Source organism: Anser brachyrhynchus (genome assembly GCF_964034855.1).
Source record: "Anser brachyrhynchus genome assembly, chromosome: 1".
Taxonomy (NCBI): Eukaryota; Metazoa; Chordata; class Aves; order Anseriformes; family Anatidae; genus Anser; species Anser brachyrhynchus.
In genome coordinates this window covers 105,554,226-105,571,433 of record NC_137694.1, presented here as the reverse complement: position 1 = coordinate 105,571,433, position 17,208 = coordinate 105,554,226, and the positions used below count along the sequence as shown (strand labels likewise).

General features: G+C 40.9%; 1 protein-coding gene across 3 annotated transcripts; it reads right to left on the bottom strand.

Moving 5' to 3' along the window:
• Nucleotides 1–344: 344 nt before the first annotated feature.
• Nucleotides 345–10,969, bottom strand: LOC308188323 (C-type lectin domain family 1 member A-like). 3 transcript variants are annotated; one of them, XM_080577204.1, is made up of 6 exons: nt 10,450–10,969; nt 9,224–9,313; nt 7,953–8,051; nt 7,517–7,665; nt 6,845–6,957; nt 345–5,762 (listed from the first exon to the last, which is right to left on the bottom strand). In XM_080577204.1, the coding sequence occupies exons 1-6, from the start codon at nt 10,556–10,558 to the stop codon at nt 5,639–5,641; spliced, it is 684 nt and encodes a 227-aa protein (XP_080433330.1). In that variant the 5' UTR covers nt 10,559–10,969; the 3' UTR covers nt 345–5,638. The 3 variants fall into 3 exon arrangements, with proteins under 3 accessions (XP_080433330.1, XP_080433329.1, XP_080433331.1); XM_080577203.1 differs by having other exon boundaries at nt 346–5,762; nt 7,517–7,671; nt 10,450–10,962; XM_080577205.1 differs by lacking the exon at nt 6,845–6,957 and having other exon boundaries at nt 5,639–5,762; nt 7,517–7,671.
• Nucleotides 10,970–17,208: the final 6,239 nt, after the last annotated feature.

The following is a 17,208-nucleotide window of genomic DNA, read 5'->3' as shown; positions in this document are numbered from 1 at the left end:
ACAAGTGTGCTAATTTTTAGACATCATGATTCCCATAAATGTTCTGAATTTGCTGCTGCAAATAAATTTTTATTCAGAGGAAAATTATCTTAAGCATCTTGCAATTGCAACCTCAGAACTTATAATTCTCTGGAATTTCCTGAGTAATATATATATATATATTTTTTTTTCTGATGATAATTTATTTTTTGTTATATAGTTAATTTCTTGCAGAACTGTATCTGAACATCTCCAATTAATTGTTAGTCACTCCATACTCAATATAATTATTCAACCAATTACCCTACAGATATTGGCATTTTCATTTACATGGCAAAAGAATTGGGTTTGTGTCTAGTCATTGTGAAGTAAACACAAAGACAATCCAAATTCTCTGCAGTCATAGCCAAACCACTAAATATATAACGATTTGTAAATATAAGGTTAACCCACAAATTACCCACTTGCTTTATCTATAAAGGTTAACAAAGTCTTGTGTCAAAGCAGAGATTTTTATAGAGGTTATTAATGCATCCCAAAAAGTATTTCTGAGAAATATATAGAGGTCTTTGTATTTCATTTGTTTAATTTACCTTTTTAACACTAAAAAATGCAAGAGCAAAATTAATTATTTTCTGCTTCCCAGTCCGCACAAAGTTAGCCATCACTAAGCAATTTTTTCAAAAAGTAGATGGGTAATGTGGCATATTACAGCTAATATGCTCTGTAACCAGCCCCTGACTGTGCAGTGGTGAGCAAAGCTTTGTCATGGATTTGAAAGAATAACATATCTTCACCATACTTGTTTGCAGTCTTCTTTAAGAAGCAGAAAGAGTCTACCACTGTTAGTATTAATCACCAGATAAAGAACAGATTATCCTTGAAATCACTGAAATGAGTACTATAGCCAGTTCAGAATTAGTGTCTAGACAGAAGAGAATGTGATAGAGACTTTTGGCTTCAGTGGTTCATCAAGTAACAAAACAAACAAACAAATAAACAAAACAGATGTCTTTTAAAATATTCACATTTAACAAGCATTTTATTGAGTAGAAGGACAAACGTGATCAGCATCTTTGACTACACTGACTGTTGGTCATAAGCTGTTGTGCAAACTAACATAGACGGTCATATCCTGTTCCGCAGTTCATTGTCCATTAGTCAGTGAGCGCAAATCAGCTTAACTGCACAAACTTCTTTTGATAGGATTGGGTGAAACTGGGATTTAATTTTAAGCTGCAGAAATAGTGCTACAAGAGAAGCAGTACACTCAGTTGTGTTGTGCTAAAAGTTGGCTGCTGTGATTCACTCAACCTTTCTTGCAGTCAAAGAAGCAACAGTTCTAGCCTAACACTTTTCAACCATATCTTAGTAAATGTGGTTTTGATTTGCCGTCACTCAGCATAAACCAGATGTCACTGTTTAAGTCACTGGCTTACAATGATAAAAAGTCAATATAAGAGTTTTATCTGGCCACAAGAAGAGAATACAAAATCCCTAATATTTGATCTTTGTATTGTTCTCACTTGTACTGATTCCTCCTAGGTAACTTCCTTTCATGAACTGCTGAATTGCAGAAGAACAAGAGAAGAATGAGTAAATACAGATGCATATTTCTTTGGGGGAAATGTGGAGTCACTGGATTGCAATCACACATCTGCCTGCTATCCTGAAAACTTACGTACCCACTCTACTCCTCACCACTCTGAAAACCCATCAGAAAATTGAGAAGAAAGAAATGTTTACTCTATCTGTAGAAAGGCCACCCTTTTGTTCTGATTTCAAACAAAGAGTTGCAAAATATTCTTTCACAGAGAAAGACCTCCTGAGTCTGATTAAGCTATCAACAAAAGAGTCAATATTTCCTCCCTATTCAGTATTTCCTGTGTTTTATTTCTCTCATTTTCTAGATTTATTGAACTTTTTCCTGCATAAACACCAAACAAACAGACTCAACCGAAATGTGGAATTGGAACACACAATTAGACCACATTGAAATGCGCAAGGTGCATAGGTGACCTTTGTGGGTAGGACCTTTCTTGGAGATGGATGCTGAAATGACCATGCTGCAATCATATTTACTGCTGTTTGTAATGTCAAATAAAGTTGAATTCTGGACACAGCACAAATTATGGTGCAAATATTTAATGGGAACAGTATACATGAAAACCAGTATTTCGTAGCAGAAAGTAAATAGATAATTAACATCAACTTGCCTATGCTATGAAGGCAAAAATCTTATGCATTTCAAAAATCTGTATTTTGAAGTACAATGTTGCAACCCAAGGAAAGAGAGCAGTTTCTTCTGCTGTATGATTGTGTCATGAGTATCATAGAATCATAGAATCATTAAGGTTGGAAAAGACCTCCAAGATCATCTGGTCCAACCATCTCCCCTACCACCAACGTCATCACACATTCGTAGACCAAGAAGTGTCATTGCTGAATGTGGTGGTTCAAGCTGCATCCCTATGCACACTGGAGACAAATCAAATTTCTAGTAGACTGTAAGTGTCATAGAAATACATCAAAATATATTTTCAATTTTGTCTGCTCAAATCTGTTTTCCAGCATGAAGAAAAAACCTCAGTCACTTTCAAACTTAGAACAAAACCAAAGGAAGTTCCCTAATCAACGTTCCTACTCAAAAGTAGCAAGCTCTATTAAACTGATCAACCTCTTTTGAACACAGCCACATGAGTATCATACTGAGGTTTTCTGAGACTAATGTATATAAAATTTAAGCTCTTGAATCAACCATAGAGCTACAGAATCAATGGATGGTTTATGTTGGAAGGAACCTCTGGAAGCCATCTGGTCCATCCCATCTGCTCAAGCTGAGATACCTAGAGACAATTGCCCAGGATCATGTCCAGATGGCTTTTGAGTATCTTCAAAGGGCCAGACTCTGCAACCTCTATGTGCAAACAGCACCAGTGCTTAGTCACCTGCATAGTAAAGAAGGGCTTCCTGATGTTGAGAAGGAACATCCTGTGTTTCAGTTTGTGCCTGTTGCCTCTTGTCCTGGCACTAGGTACAACTGAAGAGAGTGTAGCTATGTCTTCTTTTCAGTATCTTTCCAGGTATTTATATACATTGATAAGATTCTCATAGGCCTTATATTCTCCAGGCTGAAGAGTCGCAGCTCTCTCAGCCTTTCCTCATAGGAGAGTTGCTCCAGTCCCTTCATTATCTCTGCGGCCCTCTCCAATATGTCCATGTGTCTCTTGTACTGAGGAGCCCAGAAATGCGTACAGTACTCCAGGTGTGGCCTCATCAATGCTGAGGAGAGGGGAAGGAATACCTTCCTCAAATTGCTGACAATACTTTGTCTAATGTAGCCCATGATACTAACAGCCTTCTCTGTGGCAGGGGCACATTTCCAGCTCATGTTCAACTTGGTGTCCATCAGGACCCCAGGACGTTTTCTGCCCAGCTTCTTTCCAGCTGTTTTGCCCCCAGCATATATTGGTGCATGGGGTTGGTTGTTTCTCCCCAGGTGCAGGACTTTGCATCTCTCTTTTGAGCTTCATGAGGTCAGCCCCTCTCTCCAGCTTATTGAGGTCCCTCTGACTGTCAGCACAACCATATGATCACCTCTCCTTCCAGTTTTGTATTATCTTCAGATACGCAGAGGGTACTCTCTGCTCCATCATCCAGATCATTAATAAAGAGGTTAAACAGGACTGGATTCAATATTTACCACTGACATACACTGCTAGTTAGTGGTCTCTGACTAGACTTTACAACACTGATCACTTTCTTCTTGGGCTGGCTGTTTAGCCAGTTTTAAATCCACCCCCCTGTCTGCTCATCCAGCCCATACATAGCTTCTTTATGAGGATCTTGTGGGAGACAGTGTTGAAAGCCTTACCGAAGTCCAGGTAGACAATGTCCTCTGTTCTCTCCTCATCTACCAGCCAGTGATTCCATTGTAGAAGCTTATGAGGTTGTTCAAGCATGACTTCCCCTTGGTGAATGCATGCTGAGTATTCCTGATCACATTCTTGCCCTTCATGTGCTTGGAAATTGTTTCCAGGATTATGTGCTCCATCACTTTCCCAGGGACTGAGGTGAGTCCGACTGGCCCTGCGTCTTCCTTCCTGACTTTCTTGAAGATAGGAGTGATATTTGCTTTCCTCCAGTCCTCAGGCACTCTCTCAGTAACCATGATCATTAAAGAGTTTTTGAAGGTGATCTTGCAACAGTGACATCTTCCAGCTCCCACAGCACTCATGGGTGCATCCCATCAGAGCCAATGGATTTACGTATGTACAGTGTGCTTGTGTTCCCAGACCAGAACTTCTTCCTTGCTCCAGACTTTCCCTCTACATTCTGGGGCCTGGTATGCATCAAGGCCAATCTTGCTTGTAAAGACTGAAGCAAAGAAGGCATCCAGTACCTCAGCTGTTTCCACCTCTTATATAATCGAGTCCACCGTCTCCTTCAGCAGTGGGTCCATATTTTTCCATCTACATTTTGTCACCCAGAAGCCCTTCCTGTTGTCTTTGACATCTCTGGCCAGAGTGAGTTCCAAATGGGCTCTGGATTTCCTAACCTCATCCCTGTTTCTGTATTACTCCCAGGTTACACATCCATGTATCTGTCCTCTCTATGCTTTCTTTTTGTGTTTGAATTTGGCCAGGAACCTGTAGTTCATCAAATGCCTCCTGGCATTTTTGCCTGAATTTCTGCTCATTGGGACAGACCTCTCTTGAGTTTGGAGGAGGTGACAGCTGAATATCAACTAGGTATTTTGGATCCCTCTTCCCTCTAGGGCCCTGTGTGTTAGGTAAAGAGATGGAGATATTCCCTCTTAGTTGAAGACCAATGATCTTAGAATGGCAATCTTGGAAATATCCAGTCAGTATTTCCATTCTCCCTGCATAATGGCTATGGCAATTATGGTAACAGCATACTGTTTATTAACACTTATTTAACAATGACTTCTGGGCCTTCTTGGAAGATCACGTTATTGCATGTAGAGGAAAAGTGTCATTACCTGGATCTAAAATTTGAACATACTTAAAATTCATATTCCCCAGCCAAGAGGAGGATGAGGGTGCTAACTGATGTTTTGCTGCTAAGCAGCAAACAAAGAAGCCACACATATTTGAGTAGTAAAGGAGCGGAGTGTTTGCTTTGGAGTTTTAGAGTAATTTAGAATAACTGAAAGTTGGTGCATTGAAGAGAAAACTGTAAATAGTTAAGAGTTTTTGGAGGTGAATGTATCTTTGTAAATAGAAGTGAGAGAAGACATCATCTGAGTAAAGTCAAATGGGCTAAAAGGAGAGCCCTGGTAGAAATGGATATATAAGAAATTCTAACCAGTGACAAGAAGTAGCCCCACAAGCCTTTATGCTTCTGAGTTATTTGGCTATGTTGACATGCTTGAGATTAACAGCTTTGCTAAAGTTCAGGTTTCTGAGCTAGACAGATGAGGCTAATATCTTGTCTCTGATTTATAAATATTTGTTATTGCTGATTCTATTTATCTGGAAAGGCTTCCTTTCTCTGTTATATTTTAGTGTATGTGAAGGATAGACTCTGCTTTGAATTTCTATTAAACGTTATTTTACATCATCTTTTTTAAAAATCTGAAAATGACAATCTTCTTCATATGCTTCCAGTTCTCCTTCTGCTGATCAGAAGAATATTTTTAGATCAACTTGACTGCTGCCTTTTCACAGATCCAAGGATATTTCTCATAACAATCCTCACTGTAAACTTTTAACTTACGATAGTATAGGTAGGCACAGTTTTTCTTAGAGGACAAATCAATCCTAGGAAAAGGAAAAAAAACACCATATTGTTAAAAACTCACACATACGTGTTTTGTACAAAGCATAAAGCCCTTTTGGATGATCATACATTATTGCAAAATTTGCACAGTCATGCAAGTTCTTGTACAAAATGTTGAAGAACATGACATAAAACTCAAGTCAAGGCAGTCTCCCACCTTCCTTCAGTGCAAAGATGTAAAAAAAAAAAAAAAAAGAAAAAAAAAAGAGCATACTCAAAACAGAAAATAGCACTAGTTCCTCACCAGTCATTATTGACCCTCCAACAGTTGATTTATAGAGTGGTAATTTGAGTCTGAAAACTGAATGACAGTGGTCTGCCCAAACAGAAGCCAGATCATTCAGCCTGATATCTACTAGCCACAGGAATTGCAAGAGTTTGCAAGACAAAATGAGCATATACTCCTCAGGAGGCACTGTAGAATTTTCAGTCAGAAAATGTTGATCCTGCCTGTGACAGCTCTCCAGTTTGATGAGGACTCTCATATTACTGCATACAGTGGTCACTTCATGTAGAACAGAATAGGAATCCATTTTTCCCCACAGTTTAAATAAAGGAGAAAAAGGTTGAATAAGCTGATGATAATTTACAGAAAAAGTAAATGGGTTCTTTTCACATTGACTATTGTTATGTAATAAGGGTTTGAAAAGTTGATGAAAGAGATAAGTGAATTTGGGATAACTGTGGCTGAGTAGAAAAGGCATGTGCAGGAAGGTTGTGCATGAGGCAGTCTGTCTTGAAAGAAGTGTGGGTTACTTGCTTTAGAGCTCATGGGATGTTTCATAAAGAGAATGGGTTTAAACAGTGAGAGCAGTCACTGACTGCACTGGTTCGTTTTTTCTTTCTCTTGCTTTCACTTCTAGTTTTCTAAAACTCTATCTTTTTCAGGGATTCCGAATCTATAATAGTATTTTAATTCTGAAAGTGTCTGTGGCTGTATTCTGCATTAAAACTTTGCCATTAATAGGATTTATTTATTTTTCCCTCCTCCCTAAATGCACAGGGATGATATTGTGCAAGAAGAGATTAAAAACTACCAACCATATAAGTTCAGAAAACCTACCAGTCCATCCTCTGTGTAGAAAGTTTTGTATCATCCATCCAAGACCAGCCATCAACTCCATAGGATAATCCAATCCAATACGATTGTTTTTGTAATATATGAGACATTCTGATCTATGAAAAATGCAAAACCTTTAGCACCAAGGAGTTTGTAGGTGTGGTTTTGCTTAAATCTAAATAGCTTCTCCTGAGAAGAGGTAATCAAAGAAAGAACCAAAAGAGGTAGGTAATTTGACAATGATATTCTGAACTCGTCATCTGAACATTCTGAACTTCGTCAGATACTTTTCAGGAGACAGCGTCTTTATTTGACGTGCAAACAGGAATATTTTGTGTCTGGCATCTGTACAAAATATAAGACCAGGGCAACAATTCTCTCTAGAACTCTATTACTTAGAGTATTCAAAGAGATTTTCTGAATTGAAAATCATCACTTCTAACTTTCTCAGGATTCAAGACGCTCACATCCAATGACTGTCTGAATAACATCCCATGTTATTAGCTTCCTCATCATTATACTTTTACGATTAAATGCTCTTCAGTCCACATTGCCTCAGACCCTGGGGACAGTATGTCTATTAATGTATATCTTAAAGAGGTATTTGCTGACTGGTGAAGAGTTTTGAATAGTTGATACCATTGCAAAGAAATAACTGTATGATAGGAACCGTACCAACTTGCTTTTCCTTTTCAGTGTAAGAAGGGTGGAATTCTGAGAAAAGCAAAAGTCTTTACTTTCTTGCCATGTTGCCTTCTTTTCTGAAATGTAGAAACAGGTGTCACCTCCAATCCATTTCCAGTTTACAGGGCACAGTGAACATGCTGGTCCTAGAATAGTAAGAAACCATCAGTCCCTTATAAATAACCAAAGGAAGAGTAGAGAAATGTACACTCATAGGCCTGGAAAGTCAAAGATACGTAGAGCTGAAATGTATATGGCACTTTATGGGTCATATCTACACTCATTTTTTTATTTTTTTATTTATTTTTTATTTTTTAATTTTTTTTTTTTAGTTCATTATTTAATTTCATATAATATATAACACCCTTATTTAACTATATAAGACTTAACATGCACTTTAGGCTGTGTGAACGATAGTTCTACTTACCGTTGTTCTTAATGTTCGTGTCACCCACCGAGCATAATCTCTCTTTTAGTCCTCGCAAGTTTTCATTATGTTCCACAGGTGCCTGAGAACCTCTGAGACCTGAAGTTTATAAAGATATTCTCCAGTCAGACAAAAAAAAGTTGTGATGATGCTGCATGATATATGCATCATCATATTTTGCAAATTTACTTTTTGCAGCTATGTGTTTACATACAAATCTGATGCTACAGTGTCACATATGGTGAGGAAACTCACAGATGTGAAAACAATGGATAAAAAGATTCCCAAGTTTTAAATGTATTTTAATCACAGTTCCATTACAGGTCACTTGACAACCTAATAAAAAACTATAACAATGCAAAAGAATATGCTTAGCAAGGAGCATCTTGAACTAATCATGTTGTTCTTAAAGGAAGACTTTTGATACTTTAAAAAAACACCCTAAAACTCCTAAAGTTCTAAATATAATTCATGTTGAAAAAACCTTTAACTCTTGGTTAAACTTTTCTGAGGAAGGCAGGAGCTTTATATATATATATATATATATATGTATATCAGGAGTACTTAGATATTAGCTTTTGGCAGTAAAGGGTCAGAATGACAATGTCCAGGTTCTGCAATAAGAAGTTACGTACAGTCATGTCACATGATAAAAGCTAATATAAAATATGAAGGTCTTCAATTCTTTTGCACATCTCAGGTAAGCTGGAATGACAGAGTGAAACAGACAGACAGTGAGATTTCCTCATGAATCTGAGTGCTAGAAATATGTCCCTTTTTTAACATACTTATGTGAACTAATTTAAGATAGTAGTCTTCCAACACAAAAGATCTCCAAGTAAGGAGAAAAGAACTGCTGTTCCAGTAAAGTGGCTTGAACAACAAGAGAAGAGGAAAAGAGAAACATCAAACTGATTTATAAAAGTCAACATTAGAATTTCATAATTGAATTCTAATTAGTAAATAAAAGAGTGATAGATGGATGAGGGTAGAATCCATTTCTCCCACTCTTTCAAAAATACACAACCTTGATTTCTATATCCTTGCTCTGGGCACAGGTCCAGAACTGCCTTTAAAAATACTTCCTCAAAGACCTATGCACCAAGCTGCAGTGTTTATTGCAGGCAAATAGGATGATGGGGAAGAACAGTGTATGTGAGGAGGTTGAATTATGACTGTCTTTGTTGCAGTCTGTCTGCCACTTTTCTTCAGTGCAGTTATTCCTAAGGTGTTAATATGAATAAAGGAATACAGTAGGTTTCAGCACTTACCTAGGACTATCATTCCTGTGATGAGGGCCAGGCACAGTACAAACAAAGTGAAGATAGCTGGCAACCATACAGCAAAGGGAAGAGATCGCCCTGGGAGAAACCAAAAATTTACGTGATAGCAGGCACTCTGTTCAGTAACCCTCACAACCCTCCCCATTTCCAGGAAAAGCCATTTGTTGGCTTTCAAAGTATTGACCCTTCTTGGATATATTATATTTTAAGGATCAGATCAAATAAAAGTTGTGAAGAACATGAAGCTCTCTGCAGTGCATCTGTTAAAGCGTTCTGTTTGAAATGAGTCACTGGAAGTATATAGTTTAAACAGAACAGGTAGGGGATTCCTTGCCTTTAGAAAATGATGAGACTATGAAAACTTGTAGTGATCCTATGGCTTAGAATTAGGTGATGTTCCCGCTCTCCCTGGCAATAATTTATTATTCTTCTGTGCCAGAATAGAGTAAGGAAGTATATCCATATCATCTTTCACTTTGCACAAATCCTTTCTACTCTCAGTGTACACAGCTCTCAGACTGTATGCTAGCTCTGGGTTGAAGTCTGGTTAAAGAAAATCCTGGAGTTGAAAACATCTACTGAAGTTATGCTGTATGCAAAAGTTCCTGAATGTTTCCATCAACAAATGGACATGGGAATGCAATATGACAGACCTTTCAGCACATGAAATATTTAACTCAGGACTGAAATACCTAGTTTAGCCCATATGGAGATATGGGAATTGAAGAAGAGAAATAATATGACGTGCATTCAGGCCCATTGTTACCTTACCCCTTCTGGCCTCAAAAGCTATTAATCATAAAAGCTTCCTAAAAATTTAAGGTTCAGATGACAAAACATGGAAGCGTTTTTTGTTTTGTTCTTTTTTTTTTTTTAGTCAGATTATCTTATCTCTGTAGCAATTTCCTGAAATAATATAAAACAATAAATAAAACTAATCACATTAGCACTGATTCCTATATTCCAGAGTTTGAACCCAAAGCCATCTGTCTTTTTCTACAGAAATTTAGGGCAAGTAACAGCAGTAGTTTCATTCTATGTATTTTCACATCCATGCACGCTTATTTTTATTGGACAAAACCATATAAATAGTGCACAGAAATAAACATTAAGCCTATAAATACATATTTTTCTCATTTACTTATCTGGACAAGAGAGATCATTCCTGTTGTCTACTATAGCACAGAAAGTTCAAGAACAGGTGTCAGTCATACCTTGGTTGATGTTCACAGACATATAGTGTCTGGATGGATGCTGTGGCAGGTGATTTAAATGCGAGTATCCGTCCTCTTCTGTGTTCATGTTCAGTATCTGAGAACTCATTCGTGGTTCAATAATGATCCTCTTAAAAGACAGACCAAATGTTTTGTGAAGGAGAAGCAAAGAGAAAAGCAGAAAGAAGGAAGAGAGAGGAGAATGAGTCACACTTCAAGTTTCCTGAGTCAAGTTATTCATATTCAAGTACTATGTGTGACTCCTCCTTTTCCTCCCTCAGGGGAAGGAATCCTCTCTTTCTGCTCAACACATCTCAGCTAGATTCTGCCTCCGCAGGTCTAGAGACACATAGAAATGACATGATCCCAGTCATTTTATGGCTTCATAGTATCACGCTTTTCCAGTGAGCCTTCATCTCCTTTGAACTTTTCACATTTTGAAACAGAACAATCAACAGGCTGATTTCAGTTCTGTGCCTTTTTCATTATTCATTGCTAAGGGCTACAAATCCAGGTGTTTGTATTCAATTCAGACCAAAATTCACCGCTGTAAATAGTAGCTGAAACTGTGTAATCATACAGGAAACACTGTCCAGAATCTAATGTCATCTTCTCAGAGGGAGAATTGGGAAATCACAATGTGGAAAAAGAAGACACAGAGAGCACTTAACAAATAAGCCTTTGTGGCAAAGGCTAACCACAGATCAGACAAAATTAGCAAGAGCATAGCTAGCAGAGCAAAGGAGGTGATGATTCTCTTCTCTTCAACAGTTGTGCCTATACAGCTGGAGTACTATGTCCAGCTTCAGGCACCCCAGGAAGAAAAAATTACAAAAACAAACAAACAAACAAAAAAACCCCTCTAAACCTCAGAAATACTAAAACTGGTCAAGGGGGTAGCCACAAAGATAATTAGGAATTGCAGCACACGATTTACAGGGATTTGTTCAGCCTGGAAAGAAGAAAGCTACTGACAAACTAATTGGAGTCACTGCATAAAGTGGGGTATAAAGGAGATGAAGCCAGACTCAGAAATATACAATGGAAGACAAGAAGCAATGGGAGTATATTATATGAAGGGGAATTCTGATCTGACATGGGGAAAAAAAAATCACATTGAGGTGGTCAAATATTGGAACTGGTGCTTGGAAAGGGTGTGGCAGCTTTGTCCTTGGAGATTTTCTGAGCTTGATTGGACAGAGGCTGGAGCAATCCGATCTAGTTTTGAAATTAGCTCTGCTGAGCAAGAGTTTAGAACAGATTCACTTCAGAACTCCCTTCCAAGCTAAATCTTTCCATGACTCCGTGATCTATAAGTATGAAGGGAAGACTCACTACAATTTTTAAGGTATAATGACCAAGGAAACAACAGTAGATCACTTGAAATAGCATCATCTGCCCCTCTTTCTTATAAATTAGAAAAATTTAGCAAGTGAGAAACAAAACAGTCTGGATACTACTTTATATTTCAACTTCTCTACATCATCCAACTACAGTAGGAGCCCATTCTTCTTTTTGCAAAGCTGTAGCTTACTGTTTGCTGGCGTACTGCACAGTGCTGCGCACTCCCTCCTTTATTCTCTGGAAGTTCCCCTGCCAGGAGAACATAGGATGTATTAAGGCCATGAAAGCCAAGTAAGAAAGTTCTGAACGGTTGGTGAAATTGCACCTTACCTGCTGCCTCAGGTATCTCAAATGAGTGCATGTTTATTTAATTTAACACAAAGCAATTGCAAATCCTGACCGAGTGAAGGCAGGAACAGAGTGAAGGACTTTTAAGGAAAGAAGATACTGTGGGAAAGACCAGTTCAAGTGACAGGAATCTGTAGGGTGACAGTGAGATGTTGTAATTTTAAACCTGTCACTACAGATGCATGAACCAGGACTGAAATCTGTGTCAAGGAGTCTGGGTACCCCCCAATAAAAGATGCATGGCAAAACTCTGGCGTCTTAAGTCTTAAGACTTTTGTCTTAAGTACCTTTGGGAGGAGCCTCTGGAAGTCAACTGGTTCAGCTTCTTATTCAAAGCTTTGCCAGCATCAAGCAATGGTAAAGTTGCTCAAGAAAGGACATGGGGCAGACTAGGAAAACACAGGTAATGAGTAATTGGCTGAGAGGCTGGTGTCAGGACAGGAACTTTGGGTTCTTTGACCATGGGGCAGTTTACTCAACCCCTGGCCTGTTGTAGATGGATGGAACTCACCTGTCTCAAAGCGGGAAATGAATCCTAGCACAGAAGCTAGCAGGACATGTCGAGAGAGCTTTAAGTTATCTATGATGGGGGGAAAGGGATAAAACAGGGCTCACCAGAGAAGAGCCTAGGGGAACAATACTGAAGCTGGGGGTGAGGCAGATGTCTCATCTGAAGTGCATCTACACCAATGCACGCAGCATGGGCAACAAACAGGAGGAGCTGGAAGCGATTGTGTGGAAGACTAACTATCCTAGTTGCTATAACTGAAACATGGTGGCATGACTCCCACGATTGGAGTACTGTGATGGACAGCTACAAGCTCTTCAGAAGGGATAGAAAAGGAAGGAAGGGTGGTGGTGTGGCTCTTTATATTAAAGAGTGTTTTGATGTTGAAGAGCTTGGGGTTGGGAGTGATAAAGTTGAGTGTCTATGGATAAGGATTGGTGGAAGGCCTGTAGGGGTGACATCTTGGTGGGGGTCTGTTATAGACCGCCTAATCAGGATGAAGAGATGGATTGCTCATTCTACGAGCAGCTCACAGAAGTTGCATGATCACCAGCACTCATTCTCATGGGAGACTTCAACTTCTCTGACATATGCTGGAAGTATAATACTGCACAGAGGAAGCAGTCCAGGAGGTTTCTAGAGTGTGTGGAAGATAGCTTCCTGACAGAGCTGGCACAAGAGCCTACCATGGAAGTTGCCCCACAAGACCTGCTCTTCACTAGCAGAGAAGGACTGGTGGGAGATGTGAAGGTTGGGGACTGTCTTCGTCAGAGCAACCATGAAATTGTAGAGTTTTCTATTCCTGGTGATGTCAGAAGGGTGACTAGCAAAACTGCTATCTTGAACTTTCGGAGGGTGGACTTTGACCTGTTCCGGACAGTTGTTGCAGGGGTACCTTGGGATTCACTCCTTAAGGACAAAGGAGTCCAGGAAGCCTGGATGCTCCTCAAGACAGAAATCTTAAAGGCCCAGGAGCAGGCTGTTCCTGAGTCCAGTAAGCCAGAGGGGAAGAAGACTGACATGGATGAACCAGGAACTTTTGTTGAGACTCTGGGAGAAAAAGAGAATCTACATCCTCTGGAAGAAGGGACAGGCTACTAGAGGACACTACAAAGAAGTTGCTAAGATATGCAGGGAGGAAGTTAGAAAGGCAAAAGCCCAGCTTGAACTCAGAGTGGCCACTGCACTAAAAGAGAACAAGAAATCCTTTAACAAATATATTAAAAGTAAGAGAAGAACCAAGGGGAATTTCCATACTTTCCTTGGTGCAGCAGGGAATGTGATCACTAAGGATAAGGAAAAGGCTGAGGTTCTCAATGCCTTCTTGACATCTGTCTTTAATAGTCGGATCAGTTATCCCCAGGGTACTTTACGTCTTGACCTGGAAGTCCCTTTAGATTCAGGTAGAGAATCGCCCCCTGTGATTCAGGAAGAGACAGTTAGAGACCTGCTCCTCCATCTGGAATGTCACAAGTCCATGGGAGCAGAACATGGGACCAGATGTGCTCCACCCTAGGGTGCTGAGGGAGCTGGTGGAGGTGATTGCCAAGTCGATTTCCACCATCTATCAGCGTTCCTGGTTATCTGGAGAGGTCCCAGAGGACTGGAGCCTTGCCGATGTGACTCTATCTACAAGAAGGGCCATAAGGAGGATCCAGGGAACTACAGGGCTGTCAGCCTGACCTCAGTTCTAGGGAAAGTTACGTAGCAAATCATCTTTGGTGAGATCACATGGCACGTGCATGGCATCCAGGGAATCAGGCTCAGCCAGCATGGGTTCATGAAAGGCAAGTCATGCTTGTCCAACCTCATCTCCTTCTATGACCGTGTGACCAGACTGGTAGATGAGGGAAAGGCTGTTGATGCAGTCTACCTGGACTTCAGCAAAGCCTTTGACACCATCTCCCACAGTATTCTCCTGGGGAAACTGGCTGCCCGTGGCCTGAACAGGTATACTCTTCTCTGGGTAAAGAACTGGCTGGAAGGCCATGCCCAGCGGGTAGTGATTAATGGAGTTAAGTCCAGTTGGCGTCCCGTTACAAGTGGTGTCCCCCAGGGGTCGGTAGTAGGGCTTATCTTGTTTAATATCTTTATTGATGACCTAGATGAGGGGATTGAGTGTACCCTCAGTAAGTTTGCAGATGACACCAAGTTGGGAGGTAGTGTCAATCTGTCTGAGGGTAGGGTGCCCCTTCACAGGGATTTGGATAGGCTGGACTGCTGGGCTCAGGCGAATGGGATGAGGTTCAACAAGGCCAAGTGCCAGGTTCTGCACCTGGGGCACAACAACCTCAAGCAGTGCTACAGGCTGGGAGATGAGTGGTTGGAAAGCTGCCTGGCAGAGAAGGACCTGGGAGTATTGGTTGATAGTCAGCTGAATATGAGCCAGCAGTGTGCTCAGGTGGCCAAGAAGACCAACAGCATCCTGGCTTGTATCAGAAACAGTGTGGCCAGCAGGTCTAGGGAAGTGATTGTCCCCCTGTACTCGGCTCTGGTGAGGCCGCACCTCGAGTACTGTGTTCAGTTTTGGGCCCCTCACTACAAGAAAGACATCAAGGACCTGAAATGTGTCCAGAGAAGGGCAACAAAGCTGGTGAGGGGTCAGGAGAACAAGTCTTATGAGGGGTGGCTGAGGGAGCTGGGATTGTTTAGTCTGGAAGAGGCTCAGGGGAGACCTCATTGCACTCTACAACTTCCTGAAGGGAGGTTGTGATGAGGGGGGGGTTGGCCTCTTCTCCAAGGTAACTAATGATAGGACTTGAGGAAATGGCCACAAGTTGTGCCTGGGGAGATTTAGATTAGATAGCAGGAAAAACATTTTCTCTCAAAGAGTGTTCAGGAACTGGAACGGCCTGCCCAGGGAGGTGGTGGAGTCACCGTCCCTCGTGGTGTTCAAGCGTCTGGACGAGGTGCTACGAGATGTGATTTAATAGCTTAGTGGATAGTATTAGTGATAGGAGGACAGCTGGACTAGATGATCTTGTAGGTACTTTCCCACCTTGTGTTTCTATGATTCTAAGGATTTGTCCAGTCAAATTCACAGAGTCTTCAAGAATGGAGATCTCCAAGACTTTCTGGATACCCATTCCTGTTTGGCCACATACACTGTGAAGAATTTTCTCCTTATGTCTTATTAGGATTTCCCTTATTACAGTTTCTGTTAGTTGCCTCCAGTGCTCTAACCAGCACTGGCAGAAAGTAAGTATGAATCTGGGGGGACAAGACAGAGGTGCTGTTGGCTTTCTTTGTCACCTGAGCACACTGCTGGCTCACATTCAACTAACTATTGACCAATACACTGGGTCCTTTTCTGCCAGGCAGCTTTCCAGCCACTCATCTCCCAGCCTGTAACGCTGCTTGGGATTGTTGTGCCCCAAGTGCGGGACTCAGCACTTGGCCTTGTTGAACTTCATACAGTTGGCCTTGGCCCATCACTCCAGCCTATCCAGATCCCTGTGCAGAGCCTTCCTACCCTGGAGCAGATCAACGCTTACACCTAACGTGGTGTCATCTGCAAAATTACTGACAGTGCACTTGATCCCCTCGTTCAGATCACTGACAAAGATATTGAAGAGAACTGGCCCCAATACTGAGCCCTGGGGGACACCACTAGTGACTGGTCTCCATCTGGATTTAGCTCTATTCACCGTGACTCTTCAGGTCAGGTCACCCAGCCAGTTATTAACCCAACAAAGCGTACACCCGTCCAAGACTTGAGCAGCCAGCTTTTTCAGGAGACTGCCATTGGAAATGGTTTCAAAAGCCTTACTGAAATCTAGGTACCACATCCACAGCCTATCTGTCATCCACTGAGCGCATCACTTTGTTGTAGAAGTAGACCAGGTTCATTGCTCAGGACCTGACTTTTATAAACCCATGCTGACTGGGCCTGATCACCTGGTTGTCCTATAACTGCTGTGTGATGGCACTCAAGATCATCTGCCCCATGAGATTTCCCAGTACCAAGGTCAGACTGACAGTCCTGTAGCTTTCCAGATCCTCCTTCTGGCCCTTCTTGTAGATAGGTGTCACATTTGCTAGCCACCAGTTAACTGGGATCTCCCCTGATAGCCAGGTCTGCTGATAAATAGTGGAAGTCAACTTGGCAAGCACTTCCACCAGCTCCCTCAGTACCCTCGGGTGGATCCAGTCTGTCCTCATAGACTTGCGTACATCTAAGTGGAGTAGCAGTTTGCTAACCATTTCCTCGTGGAATATGAGGGCTTCGTTCCACTCCTTGTCCCCACCTACTGGCTCCCTATCTACCAGATGAAACATTGTACCTCACTTTCAGGCATGCACTTCCTATTGCAATAGTAAGGAATTCTAGTTAGTTCGGCTGGTAGCTTGGTAGCTCATAAAACAGAATCACAGAACAGAACCATCTTGAAAACCTCTAGTACCCATAAATTAGGACTTGGCTCTACTGAATATTGTGAATTTATTTAGTTTACAAACATCTTTCAGCACATTAGGTAGAGGGTTTTTTATTTTTTAACTAAGGAACTACTTCAGTCTTTGAGATCATTTTCAAATTAAATAATAAACATTAATGACAT

Coding starts and splice junctions, on each gene's coding strand:
- LOC308188323 (XM_080577203.1), bottom strand. CDS start 10,558: ATGAGTTCTCAGATACTGAACATGAACACAGAAGAGGACGGATACTCG. Junction 8,052..9,223: donor CACAGGAATGATAGTCCTAG/GTAAGTGCTGAA, acceptor TATAAACTTCAG/GTCTCAGAGGTTCTCAGGCA. Junction 6,958..7,516: donor TGAAAAGGAAAAGCAAGTTG/GTACGGTTCCTA, acceptor CATTTTTCATAG/ATCAGAATGTCTCATATATT.